The sequence below is a fragment of the Borostomias antarcticus genome, assembly GCF_949987555.1.
Source record: "Borostomias antarcticus genome assembly, chromosome: 21".
NCBI classification, from domain to species: domain Eukaryota; kingdom Metazoa; phylum Chordata; class Actinopteri; order Stomiiformes; family Stomiidae; genus Borostomias; species Borostomias antarcticus.
In genome coordinates this window covers 16,508,337-16,526,756 of record NC_140254.1, presented here as the reverse complement: position 1 = coordinate 16,526,756, position 18,420 = coordinate 16,508,337, and the positions used below count along the sequence as shown (strand labels likewise).

At 44.0% G+C, this 18,420-nt stretch overlaps 3 protein-coding genes across 3 annotated transcripts; all 3 read left to right on the top strand.

Moving 5' to 3' along the window:
• Positions 1-1,337: 1,337 nt before the first annotated feature.
• tekt2 (tektin 2 (testicular)) lies at positions 1,338-4,599 on the top strand (the record flags this gene model as incomplete). Its single annotated transcript, XM_084454992.1, has 9 exons — positions 1,338-1,493; positions 1,775-1,900; positions 2,007-2,212; positions 2,307-2,450; positions 2,757-2,871; positions 3,044-3,151; positions 3,679-3,822; positions 3,972-4,051; positions 4,398-4,599. The coding sequence occupies 9 exons, from the start codon at positions 1,338-1,340 to the stop codon at positions 4,597-4,599; spliced, it is 1,281 nt and encodes a 426-aa protein (XP_084311118.1).
• A 3,416-nt stretch (positions 4,600-8,015) lies between these two features.
• On the top strand, positions 8,016-9,008 carry LOC311322873 (free fatty acid receptor 3; the record flags this gene model as incomplete). Its single annotated transcript, XM_084454991.1, has 1 exon — positions 8,016-9,008. One exon carries the CDS (start codon positions 8,016-8,018, stop codon positions 9,006-9,008), a length of 993 nt encoding a protein of 330 aa, XP_084311117.1.
• A 1,728-nt stretch (positions 9,009-10,736) lies between these two features.
• On the top strand, positions 10,737-17,994 carry LOC311322872 (free fatty acid receptor 3-like; the record flags this gene model as incomplete). The annotated part of the gene is made up of 2 exons (XM_084454990.1): positions 10,737-10,850; positions 17,107-17,994. The coding sequence occupies 2 exons, from the start codon at positions 10,737-10,739 to the stop codon at positions 17,992-17,994; spliced, it is 1,002 nt and encodes a 333-aa protein (XP_084311116.1).
• Between the last annotated feature and the right edge of the window lie 426 nt (positions 17,995-18,420).

Below are 18,420 nucleotides of genomic sequence, written 5' to 3'. Positions count from 1 at the left end.
TTTGGTTGTCATATTTAATTGTTGTTTTGATTAAATATTGTATGTATGAAAATAAATCTCTTTGTGTCTTGAATTGATTAATAGGCAATTTTTGGGAAGATCATACTCTAGTTCTAGTGACTGACTAGTCTATAATCTGTGATGCCGTAGGATTTTTAATTCATCATGCGAGTGATCTAATTGCACCATCTATTACGGTCTACTAACTGTATATTATGTAATTTAATCTGTATGTCACTGGCTCGTCATGAATGGAATGGCAACTTGTTGAACGTTGCCATGGAATTTTAATTATTTAGTCGCTGTAGCAGCGTTTGGTTTGGCTGGTTGTGTCTGCGCGTTACCTGGAGACAGTCTGTATGTTGGAGAGCCAGGAGGTTGAACTCAGAACCTCCGCAGACGTTTAGGTATTCTAGAACTCGGTAAGTAAACAGAATTCTTTTATGTTTACAACTACCTTACATTTAAATTTTAACCGAACAGTTTAAAGGTTATTCTTTTGAAGAGCCTACACCTAGGCCTATTTATTATGCTGTTTGCGACAGATGGGCAGTGTGTAGGCTACAATTGTGATTGTCAGATGGTATGGTAGAATATCGACTATCATGACATTATGCTGCCAGTTTTGGTTTATGGTAAAATGATATACTGTATCAGTTCAGAATAGAATTATGTTGTTCGCCTATTCATTGTCAAAAGGAGACATAAAAAATAACACGATTTTTGGAACTGTTTGTCTTTATTTACCACACTTCAAGCTTCATGTTCCACATCTTGTTACACACTTCATTCTGTAACCACAAAGTAGCAAGGCGAGTTCACCTTGTGTGGTTCAAGAATGAAGCAGTTCAATAGAGCTTTCGTCATTTGCTAACACTTTATTAGAAGGGGTGTGCATAAGACTGACGTTACACTTTTTTGTGCGCGTGCGTGAGGCAAAACGCGCGCCCCGCGAATCATGCCCCGCAGGACTCGAGACTGTGAACATTATTATATGAGTGTGTAAACTTTAACGTGGTCGCATCCGTGCAAGTGCATGATGATCGAGGCTGTTTTGGTGTACGTTCGTGCGTGCGTGTCATGTCATGGTTATGACAGTCAGTCTTATGCACACCCCTTGAAATAACGTGTTACCCAACATTTCATTTTCTTGTCGGTATACAGTAGGTTGAGGTGAAAATTCCCAACATGGAAAATTATCACTCAAAGCAGGTCATGAATGACAACACTATTCTTCCATAGTCCCAGGACATAGTTTCACCCAATTTAGTCTAAATGTTCATACATTTTGGTTGTATTACTTATTTCTTGTTAAATACCTATTTGTTAGTCCCAGGATGGCGACACTCAGTGCGAAGCCTAGTCTCAGGTATAGCGTGTCCGACTGGGACACCAGCAACAAGCAGCTGTCTGACACCGCAGAGCACAGGAGGCACGTCTCACATGAGATACGCCAGGAGGGCAGGACCTTACGCAATGAAACGACCAGTAAGGTAAAAGAGGTTGAATCATCTTGTTAAACAGTTTACAGAAGCATGCACATCCAAACATGATGAATAGGTGCTGGACAGAATGTGAAGAGTCCACTCACTAGATAATGCTCCTATGAACATTTATTACCACCACATGATGTTTCGGGCACAATTAAGCCCTTCTTCAAACAGGACTCTATTTTTCCATTGAATCATCTTGTAGGATGCACAGACATAATCAGACACTCAGGGTTGATTTTGAACCTCTGAAGTGTTCATTAACAGCCATACTCCTCCTCTAGACTAATTGGGATGAGAGTGACAGCTCTCGCAGGCTGACTGACAGGGTGTGGGACATATCCCGTTGGCAAGAGACTTTGGAGACCTGTGCACAGCAAGTGGACAAAGAGATGGATGCTCTAACTCTGGTGAATCAAAGCCTCTCTGCCCATATGACTTAATAATAACCTAGCTTTAGAGCAGCCTGGCGGCTCCAGCGTCTCAGTGTTTGTTTGACGTTTCTGCGTGCGTCAGGCTAAGGAGGTGACGGAGCGGTCCCTGGCTGCCACCGCAGTGCCCCTGGAGGTCACTGTGGAGTGCCTGACCCTGAGGGAGGGTCGCCGTGGCAACGAGCTGGTCAGCGACCCGGTGGAGGCTCAGCTGAGGAAGGAAGTGGAGGTGATCGACGGAGCGCAGCGCGTGCTCCAGCAGCGCATCGACAAGGCCTTCGAGCAGCTGTGGTGAGAGTCTGTGTATCGGTAGAGCTGGGAAAGAGAGAAGGAGAGATCCCAAATCCTCTGCCGCCTCACCTTTCATCCTACCCTATCTTTTTAGTCTCCTTCAGGAGGCGCGCCACCAGCTGACCCATGACCTTCAGAACAAGATGGAGGCCCTGGGCATTGACATGTCCTGCCTCAAACTCACAGTGGTCTCTCCTGAGATCTCTCTGAAGCCCAACCCCACCCGCATACCCACAGGGTGAGTCTGAATTAGGGTGCACGTTATCGAAGGAAAGAAACTGTTGAGTGAATAAATTGATATTTCTTGCACTATGCTTATTTTGTACATTTTGGTAGACTGTATTGCATATTGTACTGTATCTCTTTGTTATTGTATTTTGCACTGTCTTGTTCTTGTACTATGTTTGCTAGTATTATTATTGTCATGAACCAACAAACCTAGGCAAATTCCTCGTAGGTGCAAACCTACATGGATAAAATAAATCTGATTCTGATGACACATGACCTAGCCTAAAGGATATCTGTACAAAACTTGCTGCTGCAGTTCAACTACCCCCCAGCAGTGGGAGCAGTTCAGCCAGTACAATCTGGCCAGGGCTCAGGAGGAGATGCAGGCATCACTGCAGCTGAGGGAGGACATGAGTGTTACCAGGCTCCAGGTGAGAGGGGGGGCGGGGGAATCAGATGTATAATTAATTATAACCTTTCCATTAATTTCATGTCTCAATAGCACTGCATTTGGATAGACACCCATTGAAGCAACTTGATGTGGCTGTGTGACACATACTTCAATTCATGTATATTGTACTGTACATGTATATCACATCTCAGTTGCAGAATGAGCTTGACGCCCAGCGCATCGCTACAGAGTTCGCCATCCGTAAACGCACACACCACCTGGAGCAGGCCCGCGATGAGCTGAAATGGCAGCTGAAAAACGTGAGTACCGGTACTCAGAATCTCCCTCTATCTTTTCCTCTTCCTCCTAATCCTCCTCTCCTCCTGGATTGGCTAAATGTATAAATCTTGAGGTTATATGATCATGTTTAAGAAGATAATTTTAGACCTCAAGATGTCCCTCTAGGTTTGGTGGGCAACAGTCTAGTCTGTGACAAAAAAAGTCCCAGAGGCCAACACATTTTTGAGTGATTTTAATGCAAGTGCTTGCAGGTAGTCTAATCTCCAGGGAATTGGACATACAATACAATGAACCTTTAGAACAGTATCCCTTCATACTGGAAGCTATAGCTACTCTTATCACATATTTCTGGGCGTACTGCCATCGTTGCCTCTCTGTTCATTATTTCGGCTTATCTATGCACCTGCATTAATATCCCCTCAACTGCAACTCAGGCACACAGGCCTCTATCAGTCCCATACCCTACAGCAAAAATACAATTGTTACAGATACATGGCAGCCTTTATCTACTTCATGGTCTCTATATCTCTCTACTTCTGTGTGTCAGACCCAGGATGAGATCAGCGATTTGGAGAGGGACATCTGCGGGTTGGAAGATGACCTGCGGGCCAAGATGGCTCCTCTGAAGTTGGCACACACCCGGCTGGAGAACAGGACCAAGAGGTCCGGGGTGGACCTGTGCAGGGATGAGGTAAATGTGTATGGGTTTGTGTGTGTTTTGCAGGCATGCAACTATGTCCATATGCTGTACTGTCCACACAGTGTACAAAGTAGTCAACCTTCTAACTTTCTGTTAGTCAGTTCAACAGCTTGTGATTGGCTTGTTGTGGTTTCAACCAGGTTCAGTATGGGCTGGTCGATGAGGTGAAGCAGCTGGAGGCTACCATTCAGGCTCTGCAACATAAACTGTCCCAGGCACAGTGAGTCACGTCTGGGGTGTATCTCATCTTAAGATAAGCCATAAGCTCAAGGCGAAACCCAGTCTCTTTACTGGATATCTGCATTCAAACCAGTCACCATCCCGTCTACATTCTACACACTTCTTTTGCTCTTCTCCATCTAACCTTTAAACCTCAGGATTGTCGACCCTCAGTCCTCTTCCTCCGAATGAACCACTAACATGGCCTCATATCTCCAGTATCGCCCATATCACTACAATCATACTCAGTCATAGACATCTTCAGTCAGGTATCTTCTGTTATCGACTCTGCTCTGTCACTGACCTTTCCTGTTTGTCTCCACCTCTGCGCCTCGGTGCGCCGGCAGGCACAGTCTCCAGACCCTGCAGCTCCACGAGGCGCGCATGGACGAGGATCTGTCCCGTAAGCTGGACGCCATCTCCCTGGAGCAGCGCAGCCTGGAGACCCGCCGGCGCCTCGTCCCCAACGCCCTCACCGACCCGGGCCTGGGCGCCGTGGTCCCTCTCACCAACTCCAGTGGGAGACACAATCTGGAGCTGCTGGCCTAAATACTGTACCACCGGTTGATTTGTTGTGATGTTTATTATCATAACCTTTCCATAAATGTTCTAATACTCGCATTCCCTCGGACTGTTCTTTCAGCCTCTGTATATTGAAGGTTAGCACTGTTTTTTTGTGAAAAGCCATAGATTTTGGAGTCTTGGTCATGTTGGTATGTTGTGGTACTGAAAATTAATCATAATTCTTAGTCATGGGCTGTATTTCCACATTATAGATACACCTAGAAATAAATTGACCCCTGAATATCACAAGTTGTGACGACGACTCAGTTTTTCTGAGCAAATAAGACTGATTCATCTGTTTTCAGGTCATCTCGTTTATTGACCGGCAAGATGAATGACTCTCCCATCTATCTACACTGCTGTTGTTTGATTAGTGCAGCCTGTTTGGATCCAGCCTTGCGATTGTGACAAAGACTTTGTATGAGTAACGTCAATAAAAATGCTGTAATCCCACGTGTCTGCTTCAATAGGTTACGTAATGTTTCCAAATGCATTTATTTGTATCAGTAGATATCGCGCAATGAGGAAATTAGAATTATTTTCAACATACTTTTCATCTGAGGTCACACAGTGCAGGATGAGGATAGCGTATGTATGATTCATCTTTCTTCAAAGTTGTAGCAACTAATAACATAAAATACAGATTACAGTGTATCTGGAAAGTACTCACACCCTTTCACTTTTTCCCATATTTTATTATGTTATAGCCTTATTCTAAAATGGATTCCATATCTCATCAATCTACACACAATACACACATATAATACAATCTACACACATGACAAAGTGAAGAAAGTTGTTTAGACATGTTTGCAAATGTAGGCTATTAAAAATAAAAAAATTAAATGTACATAAGTATTCACTCCCTTTGCTATGACACTCAAAAATTGAGCTCAGGTGCATCCTGTTTCCACTCATCATCCTTGAGATGTTTCTACAACTTGATTGGCGTCCAGCTGTGGTAAACTCAATTGATTGGACATGATTTGGAAAGGCACATACCTATCTACATAAGACCCCACAGTTGACAGTTCATGTTAGAACACAAACCAAGCCATGAAATCAACGGAATTGCCTGTAGACATTCGAGACGGGATTGTATCGAGGTACAGATCTAGGGAAGGTCCCGAAGAGCACAGTGGTCTCCATCATTTGTAAATGGAAGAAGTTTGGAACCACCATGACTTCCTAGAACTGGTCGCCCAGCCAAACTGAGTAACTGGGGGAAAAGGGCCTTGGTCAGGGAGGTGACCAAGAACCCGATGGTCATTCTGACAGAGCTCCAGCGTTCCTCTGTGGAGATGGGAGAACCTTCCAGAGGGACAACCATCTCTGCAGCACTCCACCAATCAGGCCTTTATGGTAGAGTGGCCAGACGGAAGCTGTGGTCTGATGAAACCAAGATTGAACTCTTTGGCCTGAATACCAAGTGTCATGTCTGGAGGAAACCAGGCACCACTCATCACCGGGTTAATACCATCCCTACAGTGAAGCATGATGGTGGAAACATGCTGTGGGGATGTTTTTCAGTGGCAGGAACTGGGAGACTAGTCAGGATCGAGGGAAAGATGAATGGAGCAAAGTACAGAAAGATCCTGGATTATAATCTGCTCCAAAGCACTCAGGGGTGAGTGCAACAACCCTAAGCACACAGCCAAGACAATTAAAGAGTGGCTTTGGGACAAGTGTTTTAGTCATCCCTGTGAAATATTTAATGCAATCAATACAATTTATACGTTTGGATACAAGTCTCGTCTTTCATGCATTTTTTCGGATTTCATGTCTTTCCTATTTTAGCTTTTAACAGGCCCAATAATGCAAATTAGAAACAGTTTAAAATTCTAACCCTACATGAGTATAGTATGCATACGCTGGCACAGCTTTACTTTAAATCTTCTACAAAAGGTTGTGTTTTAAAGTGGAATCTAAATCTAAAAAGCATGTCCATTTTATATAGCTGTTCAATATTCTGTAGACCGCCCCAGGACAGTGGATCATTGGATGTTTGACCACACTCCCATTAAAGAGGCTTTGACTCCAGATGTATTCAATGGATGGTTTTCACATTTATTGCTTCTTTGCTGGTGTTAAGGTGAGAGAATCCGGACGTGAGACATAAGGAATTCATAACCATAGCCATTGACATTTGAATGAATTATATGGGGATAAAGATAAGAAACTTCAGACCAAGAACACTTGAGAAGGTCCAAGTAAATAAGTGTTTAGAATTAGAACTAACTTATTAGTTTGAGGCGTTCTCATGGTTTTGAAAAAATTTGAAAAAGCTTGACTGCAACATTGAAAAAACATTAGTGTTGAAGAGAACACTTATAGTCATAAATAAACAGCTGACATTTAGGTTTTACATACTAGTGTTTAGGTAACATGTTCCATGGTTTTACAGTGTATAGAGTTTGCAGTGTAAATTTAGGGAAGTCCAAAGTCTCTTGTCACTTTCTCAGCAATATGTGAGTGGAGACCAAACCAATCCGACTTGTTCGTAAGAAGTAATTGCATACCAAAGCCCCTGAATCCCATTCTACAGATAAAACTTGACACTCATTTCAGAATGGAAGTGAAATGTGTAGGAAAAGTAATCCCTCGTGCCACGCTGCATACAATCCTACAAGCCCTACCCAGCTCTCATGCGATGATCATAGACCACTGCACTTTATGGCTTTACTGCCTGGTCCTCCAGTTCATTTAGAGGGACTGGCTGCAGCTCAGTGGGCATGTGCTTCCTGAAAAGCCCAATCATTCTGAATCATTTCACTAAAGGGCCCAGATGCTGCTTGTCAGTTGTCGTCCACTGCGGGGGCAATTAAGGCAGCCTGGTGCCTCCTAATGCCATCTTCTTCTGCCTGAATGGGCACCTCCCCTTATCTGTCTCTCTGTCATGCTGCGCCCCACCCCACCCTTACCCTCCCCAACCCACTACCCTCCCCTACACACATGCACCACCCCACTTCCTCCTCCCCATTAAAAAAAGACGTGTGACTACCTACCTGCTCTCAGTGCCTAGCAAGTGTCCACAGTAGAGAGGTTCTCTTCTTCTTTTGATCTTCACTGGGTCTTGCTCAGCTATGCCGTGTTGACCTGGGGAAAAACGGATGCTTCTCAAGACGTCTCCAGTACAGGGATGTCGTTCAGTCATGGACAGGACTGATGAATGGAGGACAATGAAAGGTTATTCATAGATTTACTGTGTTTACTGATTTACGTGGCTGGGGATTTTGTTTCACACTAAGGAACATTGACGCATTAATGTTTACTAATGTTTACGAACCTAATGACATTCGGTTGAGTTCAGAGGATGCCTCGAAAGCTGTGCCTCTTGTGCCCCTGAACCCCCAAGGCAGCGCCAGTAGCGGTTAGCTGAAGCGTTGCAGGTTCCCGGGAAAATGAACGCCAAAGACGGCATTGCTCTGTTTGTCTACACCTGCACCTTCCTAGTGGGCCTCCCGTCCAACATCCTGGTGCTCCTTGTCTACGTCCGCAAGGCGCGCAAGCGGGGCGTCGCACCCAACGTGGTCTACGCTCTCAACTTGTGCATGGCCAACCTGGCTCTGGTGGGCTGGCTGCCTGTCAAAGCCCTGGAGACAGGCCTGCAGGACTGGAGGCTGCCGACGCCCCTCTGCCCGGTCTACAGCTTCTTCCTCTTCGCCTCCCTCTACGGCAGCTGCCTCTTCCTCACCATCGTGACAGTGGGCCGCTACCTCAGCATCGCCTTCCCCATCAGCTACAAGCTCTACCGCCGTGCCAGCATCTCCTGTATCATCAGCACTGTCCTGTGGGCTGTGGTCATATTACACCTGGGGATTGGCCTGATGGCCGAGGAAGGGGCCCACTTCATGTCCACCTCCAGCAACGTGTCGGCCTGTTACGAGAACTTCACCAAGGCCCAGCTGGTGGTGCTCCTGCCCCTGCGCCTGGAGATGGCGCTGCTGCTCTTCCTAGTGCCCCTGGTGGCGACGGCCTTCTGCACCGCGCGCTGCCTGACCCTGGTGTGGAGCTCCAGCCTGCCCATCGCGGGGAAGAGGCGGGTCCTGGCCGTGGCTCTCTCCACGCTGGTGGTGTTCATGGTTTGCTACGTGCCCTACAACGTCTCTCACATGGTGGGCTTTGTGCTGAAGGAGAACATGAGCTGGAGGAGCGAGGCCATGCTCTCCAGCTCCTGTAATGTCTTCCTGGAGCCCGTGGTCATGCTGATGCTGTCGCCCGCCTCCTCCAGGGGCATGCTGGCAAGGCTGTGTGGGAGGCAGAGCAGATTCAGCAGGTCAGAGGAGCATCATCGCCCTGGAAACACCCTAACAGGGAATCCCCTGACCAATGTGGTGCGACTGTCTTCACCAACAGACAAGCAGACTGGAGGAAACCTGACCAAGTTAAGTTAGAAATAATGTGAGAATAAAACAACAATAACCATGGCAATGGGACAAAGAACGTTTAAAAAAGAAATCTAAAAAGAAAACTGAAGATGATGTGAAAATGATGGGAATCATTGAGTTTGGAGTGAGTCAAATTGAACATATTGAATGCACTGTCAAGGACTGGAATCATTACCACATACTTTTGCATAAGCTGCTGATGAAATAATCAAGTGATAATAATCAAGAAATTCTAGAGTATTTCACAAGAGGAGCTGCTGCTAATTATTATTATTAATAATAATAATAAGTTGTATTGTTTACAACCCCCCCCCCTCAACAAATCCTGGGTTTGTAGCTTTAATTCTGTATTTCTAAATTGGTATGGTGATTTTGTTCTAGAAAAAAAAAAGATTATGGATCATAGAGCAAGACATGTCTTTGCACAGACCAATGTACGAGGAAGCTAACTTTTCTAAAATATTGCATGACAGAGAACTGTGCCGAGTCCCTGATATTGATTATGATATGAAGTATAACAGCATTCTCAATGAGAGACACACACCTACAGTGTGTTTGAATGCTAAGTAAATTATTGTTCTGAAATAAGCACTATGCAATGGTTGTGTTCATCAAATTAATCTGTCCTAAAAATGTAAACGTGATTCAACTGTCTATGCTGTTTCTAACCAACCATTATTTTGGGGGTAAAATGTGAATAAAGTATTGAATGTGTGCTCTGTCCTGTCTTATTTAAAACATGTGGTTGATACTGTGTCTTATACTGAATCATGGGGGTGATACAGAATTGTTGTTTTTCAAAAAGACAGATGGTTTGCAAAGGTGCTCCTAACATAATTTCCTTTTTAGTCACCCTTTCTTGATCTTAGATACAGTACAGTAGTGTCACAATAGCTATAGCAGAGGATAAGGAAAACTCTTCCTTTCGTTGACTAAAATTACTCAGATCATTTATTTTGGCATACTACTTTAATTAGATATGGAAATCTATCCATACAATATAGACCACATTTTTAGACAAGCAGACCCCTGGGTGCTGCCATTGCTTGAATTTTGAAACACATTTGGTCTCATTTTGAAGATTACCTCTTAAGATGCTTTAGGAATATTTAATCCAACCTAAAATTTGTCATCTTGATCCAAGAAACATTTCTGTATTTTTGTGATTATCCCATCAAAGAACGTGAGTTGTTTGCCAAACTAGACACGCAAATCTCACTGGCTCACTTATTAGAAATGTGTCTGTTCATAGAGGTGACCATTTCCAGGATGAACTGCTGCTGTAGTATTGCCAACAAAAATGATTTGATTCTCATCATTAGCATACAGGCTACCCTACATGCTCCAGTCATCCACATGCCAGAAATGGGCGATAAAATCAGATAAATGTTTTTCTGACTTTGATGTAAACATTTTAAAAGATTAAAAGTACAACACCACAAGTAGAATAATTCAGAATTTGAAGCAATGTATCAGTGACAGATGAACTAATGACTATTATAACAAACAGTCAAACAGTCCGCATGTTGTGGTCAGTTTCCATGGAAATGTTATAAAGTAGTAGGCTAGCTGTTGCGCATCATATTGTTTGCCCTGACGGTGTAGTCAGGTAAGCTGAGGAGAAAAACTATGTCATTATCTCTCAACAGACCAGGCATCAAGCAGGTTGCAGTCTAATGTTCTCCTTTCTCTTGTCTCACAGTGACCACAATCCTGACAGCACCTGCTTTCACTATGAGCAGCCCACCAGAGAACCTCCCCAGCTACTATGTGCTGTTTATTTACATTGCCACCTTCCTCGTGGGGATACCTGCCAACATCCTGGCATTCTGCACTTTCTTGTGCAAGGTGCGCTGCAACCCGCCCCCATCGATATCCTGCTCATCAACCTCACCATCTCCGACCTCATCTTCCTGGCCTTCTTGCCCTTCAAGATGAAGGAGGCCGTTGACAACCAGATGTGGAGCCTGCCTCTACCCCTGTGTCCTGTCACAGGATTCATGTTCTTTGCCACCATCTACACCATCACCCTATTCCTGACTGCGGTCAGTGTGGAGCGCTACATCAGCGTAGCTCACCCCGTCAGGTACATGGCGCAACGCAGGATCATCTACGTTGCGTTGGCCAGCGTGATTTTCTGGATCGTCTCCCTGTCTCACTGCAGCATCGTCTTTGTGATGCACTACTCTAACGTCGCCAATGTCACGGCACAGAACAGATGCTATGATAACTTCTCAGAGGAGCAGCTGAGGGTCCTCCTCCCGGTACGCCTGGAGATGTTTCTGGTCCTCTTGTCTTCTGCCTCCCCATCCTCATCTGCTGCTTCTGCTACATCGGCTTCATAAGGATCCTTTCCGGGAGACCCAAAATCAACCGGAGCCAGCGCCTGCGGGTCATAGGGCTGGCGCTAGGCACCCTGCTGGTGTTCACCCTGTGTTTCCGACCCTCCAGTGCCACATACATGGCTTCATCTGGGGGGTGAGTGCAGACTGGCGGATGAAGGCCATCCTGCTCAGCACCGTCAATGCGTGTCTGGACCCTATCATCTTCTACCTGTCCTCCTCTGATGTCAGGAGAATGCTCAGTCACTTCCTGAAGGGCTGCAGGATGCGGCTGAACAGACATGGACCATGATATCAGGCCTTCAGCTCAGGATCAATCTGAAACCAACTGATGAAAATCAGAGAAATGTCATGGTTTAGCCTGATCCTGTTAGCTGTTTCTAATTATGATGATTGACCCCTGTGTGTGCTGTCAGCTGGAGTTTCTGCAAGAAAAGTGTTTCCCTTCGCAATAGACAAACATCCCATATGAGATAATGACATTCCATGGTTGGTACATTCTGTGGACAACAGCAATTGTTGTGGTTAGAGATGGAGACCTGGGCGACGAGGCGGCGTAGGTTATCTTGACCTCACAAGGCCATAAGCCAGAAGAGACCAGAAAGACAGTCTTATCGGAGAAGAGACGGGGGGAGGGGGCACTCAAACCACATAAGAACGTTGCAACAAGACCAATGCTTTGATTTGGGTTAGACAGCCATACAGACAGGCCAGCTGAACACTAGACTATATGCCATCGTCTTTTATATGTAAAACCTTCTGTAATAAAACAGCTTTGATTGTCGCTCAAATCCCGTGTTGGAGAGATTCATTTGGACTACACCTGAAAAGGGACACTGGACTGTGTGGTATTGTGTGAGATTGGGGGCCGTCTTTTATTGAAATCAAAACACAACGCAGAGCTGAATAAGGACAATAATAAAAGACAACGAAAGTCAACACAACTGAACAAATTTTTTCATATTGCATATTGTTGTCAGTGCTATTGTTTGTATAATAAATCATAAGCCAGTCTGTCTGACGTCAGCCTTAAGCTTGTCCTTGCTTTTATGACTCCCACGATGATAAACTACAGCCTATGAAACGCATCGTAACCCATATGTTACGTCATTGCTTTTGTCCTTATTAGGGAACAACTAACATTGACCAGAGGCAGCAGCTTCACAACCTTGTATGGTTGAATGTAGCTTGGTCATTTAAAACTACTCTGCCCTCTAGTGGGTGAAATAGCAACAGATTATTTCAATCTCTCATATTCTCCTATTTCCATGATCATAATACAAAGATACAGACAACCAGTGTTGGGCAGTAACGCGTTACTAGTAACGCGCTACAGTAATAATATTAATTTTTCCAGTAACGAGGGGTGTAGCGAGTTACTAATCACATTTCAGTAATAATATTAGTTACTTGCCCCCAGAAAGCTCGCTACTGCATTACTTTTGTCATAGGCCTGCTCTGTTTATTTATTTTCGTTTTACAAAGGGTGAAATAAAGTTTTGATTTCAGATTGAAGAACGTTCCGCTCATATCACGTCCCGTCACATTACCAGGCAAGCAGCGAGCGAGCGGAGCTATTTGAACATGACGACGTTAACATTCCATGGCTGGAAATACGCACACTATTTCGATTTCCTGGAACTGAAAGACAACAAGAATGTTGTCGTCAAGTGTAAACTGTGTGTAAGTTCTACTAAGACTCTTTCTTGGGCCAGAAACACCACCTCAAATCTCCTGAAACATTTGCTACGCCAACACAGCAACATGAAGTTGGTGGAAAGAGAACCGGACCGTGATGAGCACGCTGCAAAAGGTAGTCAATATGGAAAGTAATATATTACATAAGTAACTAGTTACTTTTGGCTGGGAGTAATAAGTAAAGTAACGATATTACTTTTAAAAAGGGTAATGAGTAATAAGTAATATTTTTTTTTGAGTAACGAGCCCAACACTGCAGACAACCATGGCCTTTTGCATCAATGTAACAGTGATTGCTACTGTAAGTTCCTCCTCACGCAGTGGTTGCTGAGAAACGCTGTTTGGATAGCTTTGACAACAATAATTGTGGCAGAAGATGATTAAATTTTCCGCTGTCAACGGCAACATATCAGTTCTCCATGTAAATTGGGGGGGAGTGTTCAGGTTTGATCCGACAATGAGCATCCAACTGATGTTCTGTACAGTCAGAACGTTTCAGCATCCAGTGGGATAACTACAGTATGCCATCATGGGGCTTCTGTTCTTCAAAGTCCAGTGTGGTAAGTTCTTGTGTCGCGCAACTTTCTAGCTGAGAAAGGGAATTCTTTACTTTTGTAGTCTATAGGCAGACTTGATGAGGGTTTAACTGTTTCAGTAAAGATAATCTGGAATCTACCAATGGATAAGATATTGGTCTGTCTCCCACCTCCTGAATGGTCAACTTGTTATGGAACACAGATAATAGTGACCTCCCTCAGGTCCCTTAGACAAAGGGAGTAAATGAATGTCTAGGTGGATTTTCTTATAGTGAATAAAGTATGTATGTGTTTGTGTGAAATAAGTATGTTTGTGTGTGTGTGTGTGTGTGTGTGTGTGTGTGTGTGTGTGTGTGTGTGTGTGTGTGTGTGTGTGTGTGTGAGGAGGTAGGGACAGTTGTCGTGTTTGTGAGGATAAGGTGCGGTAGTCCAGGGAAAAGAGACAAGCTGGATTGGTTCATTATCCACTATCCATTATCCATGGGCCTGATTCCGAGTCTGCACTGTCTTATCTAGTCAACCTAAGAGTGGTGAGGTCTTTCGTAGGCTGAAAAGTTAGCATCGCTGCCATTTGGTTCAGAGTTCTAAATTCATAAGGGAAAATGGGATTTGTAAAAAATGCTGAAAATAAGGTGTGTTTAACAGAGACTCCCAAACTAGAGTGTGTTTTGTTATAAAAGTTAAAACATCATGATTTTGAAGATGGGTTTTGTGAAATTTTAAGCCATAGTTGGTTCTGAGGTCGATGTGCTATGCTAAACATTTTTGAAAACGGACTACTTGAGTCAAATGTAAGTAAGTAAGTAAGTAAGAAAGAAAGTAAGTAAGTAAGTAAAGCTTTATTTCTATAGTGTCCTTCGCAGCACGAGTGCACAGAGTGCTTCACAAGTGTATTAAAAATACAAATCACATATAAAATACAGGCAACTCCTACTATAACATAACCAGGCCAGGTCCAGCCTGGCTTATGTGCGTGGCTGGCTTGTTTCTGTTCAGGACTGGTAGGACGGAAGCTAGTCATGCTAGCTAGATAATGTCTGATAAATTAAGATAGGTCTTGTCGCCTGGACACATCAGTTCCAATGCTTCCAATGCTAATCCAGCACAATAAGAGCGGGATAGCCAGTTAGCTCATGAGCTCACAACAACTAGCAGCTTCCATAACATTAATGGTATCAGTCAGTGGCTAAAGCAGTTACACAGATGATTCCTGTAACGTTAGCTATTTGGCTGCAATTGGTTCAACTTCTGTTTCTGGACAAAGGTAAGCGAAAAACCCAGATAGTAATCTGAAATGCTCCTGCTCTACTGCTCCACCACCATTCCACGGTAGTTTATTGTCTATATCCTAGGCCCATTGGCCCTAGGCTTATGGATTTCTATTGCTAAATTAACTTACTCTGAACATTTTTGGGTAACCCTTCCTTTCACAGTCCCCCAATTACTAAACATTTACCTGGTAAATACATGCAAAGTATAGCCTAATATATAATGGCTAATTACTGAGACACCTATACTCAATTGTGCCACTGCCTCTTGTGGTGGCACAATCAGTTTGACAAAAGTTAATTCATCTGCAAAACAGACTGTACATTTCCTTAGAGATAAAAATAAATAAATACAATGTTTTGTTCCCATGGGATCTCTCCCGTCTGTCTGTCAGGCACCTACAGTATACACCTATACTGTAGGTATAATTTCAAAACAGGAGTATTTCAAATGTTCAATTACTGCACATTAATTCAATAACTGACATAGCACCACCAGGTAACCACATTTTTACATAACTTCTATAACATCCAGAGACAAAAAATCTCCCACACCGAGGCTTGAACCCCTGACCTTTGGCATGGGAGTCAGGCACTGTATCAACTACACCACTGAGGATCTGGAAAATGTGCGGTGTCATAGGCTGTATCCGAAATACCTGCTACCTGCTATTTAGTATGCGAGAAGTAGCATGCTACTTCAAAACTGTGCCTGCTACCTCTTGCCTGCTATTCTCGCCTTCTACCTTGCCTGCTATATTGGCAAAAAAAACGGCGAAAAACGTAGCATAGTTCAGAGCATGCTATTCCGGAAATTGGAGCATGCTACGTCACTGTTCAGCAAAATTTTCAGGACAGCTGTCATAGCCGTCGCCGGTGATTGTCAGGCAGGGGAGTTGTTAAATGTAAGTATTGGCTAAATTTGTCCATGGAAAAATTATTATTTTTGATAGATAGTGTAGTTATAACGACACGGAGCTATAAATGCAGTTTTGTGTTTATATGTGAGGTAAAAAATTGATTCTGAGAACTCACGATGTCGTAACTTTAGAACTAGTAGCCCTGTAGCCATGGAAACGCAACGTTACCAGCTAAATTAGCCAGCCAGTGGAGCGGTCATTCACCTAATGAAATAACCCACGCATTCCGGTCACCTGACTCGAGTAGCATGCTACATTTTCTCACCTGCTATATAGTTTTCGTGGAGTAGTAGGTACTAAGTAGCATGCTACTTCTCACATACTAAATAGCAGGTAGCAGGTAGCAGGCATTTCGGACACAGCCATAGTGTTTTTGTTTTGGTGTTCTGGGACCACTGCCTCTTGTGGTGGCAACATAGAACTGCAGGTCAACAACAAGATGGAGTGAAAGAGGGAAGGAGGGAGGGGGGGGAGTGACAACTGGACATTTGCTATCTTTGGTGCGTGTTGCCATGCACAAAAACTCGGTGGCCATTTGACTGATGTAGTCCAGTTTAGCATAGGCTTAGCCTATCTCAACAACATTGATCTCAGAACCATAAAGGCTTCAAAATCCATCTTCAATTATGTATTTTAACTTTTATAAAAACACATAGCCTACTCTAGTCTGGGACTCTCTGATAAACAAACACATTTTTCGCGAATCCCATTCATTTTCCCCATAGGGATTTAGAACTCAGAAGCAAATGGCTGCGATGCTAACTTTTCAGCCTACATAATAATGACATCACTTCACCACTCTATAAGTTTGGAGGACTATGTAAGCTGAAGCTTGATCAAAATACAGCAGCTTTTTGACCAAGACTATCTTCATTTTCTATTTTATGTTATTTTATTATACTAGGCTATTATTGTGTTTCATTAGTCTTTCAATTCTCGGGCCCAATTTCATGCACTTTACAAAATGTTTATTTAATTTTACTCTTTCATCATTATTATTGTTTTTATCATTCATGTAATATTAGCCTACTCTTTATTATAATGGTGTCTATTATATTAATGCTTTTATTATGATTTTTCCTGGCACTTTGTATTGCAATTTGCATGAAAGGTGCTTTACAAAAAACACATTTGATTTGATTTGATTGTATGATGTGTCACATAGGCTATGTAATGGTACCTTTCACAAGGCATTCTGTTCTCCCTCCAGGGTCTCTTTGTGTGTGACTAATGGATTAATCACAATGCCGTCACACCACCTGTTGCTCACTGTCTACATCATCACCTTCCTGATGGGGGTACCCGCCAACATTCTAGCATTCTGCGCCTTCTGTCACAAGGTGCACCGCAAACCAATCCCCATTGACATCCTGCTCCTAAACCTCACCATCTCTGACCTAATCTTCCTAGCTTTCCTGCCCTTCAAGATGAAGGAGGCCGTTGACGGTATGGACTGGAACCTCCCCTACTTCCTGTGTCCTGTCTCGGGCTTCCTGTTCTACTCCACCATCTACAGCAGCACCCTCTTCCTGACTGCAGTGAGTGTGGAGCGCTATCTGGGAGTGGCCTTCCCCTTCAAGTATTCCATGTGCCGCAGTCCTCGCTACACGGTGATGACTAGCGTCCTGTTCTGGGTGGTGTCCTCTCTGAACCTCAGCATCGTCTACATTGTTCCCTCCATCCAGGGGATAAACAGTGGTGCTTTAGACAGTAATGCTACCCAGGCACCTTCCCCTCCCAGAACTTGCTACCTGGACTTCACCCCTGAGCAGCTCCACATCCTGCTCCCTGTGCGCCTGGAACTCTTCTTTGTTCTTTTCTGTGTTCCCTTCCTCATCTGTGTCTTCTGCTACGTCAACTTCATCCGTATCCTGTCTCGGCTGCCCAACATCAGCCGGCGTCGGCGCCTACGGGCCATAGGCCTGGCACTGGGCACTTTGCTGGTCTTCTGCCTCTGTTTCGGGCCCTACAACGTTAGCCATGTGGTGGGGTTTGTCCGAAATGACAGTGAGAGCTGGAGGATTGAAGCACTACTGTTCAGCACCCTCAATGCTTGCCTGGACCCAATCATCTTCTACTTCTCCTCAGCGGCCGTCAGGAGCATGCTCAGTCACTGCGTCAGAAACTTCATTGCTAAACTGCAGATGTTGAGGTGTAGAGGGGCTCACTGCTGCCCCCCTTTGGTGCCTCCCAGAACTGATAAATACAAGGAGACATGTCCCCCTTGAGAGTGTCAATGGGTCCTTGATGCCAGTCCTGAGTGTTCTGTATGTCTGTGACATCACTTTACCAGCATATAATGTAAAGTGGAAATAATATGTATCATAATATATGTAGAATCACAATTCTGTACTGCTCTGTCATTGCCCTAGGTACACTGCCATATAGTAATAGATACTTGTTTTATTGGCCTTAGAGATAAATTAAAACCAGAAGCTGTACGTCAGAAAGAGTGTGTGTGAAATATGTGTACGTTTGTCTGACGTCAGCCACAAGCTTGACCTTTCTTATTACCCTCATGATGATAAACTACTGCCTATGAAACGTATCATTACCCTTATATTACATCATTGCTTTTGTCCTTTATTCTTAGCTAGGGAACAACTAACATTGACTCGAGGCAGCAGCTTCACAACATTGTATGGTTGGATGTA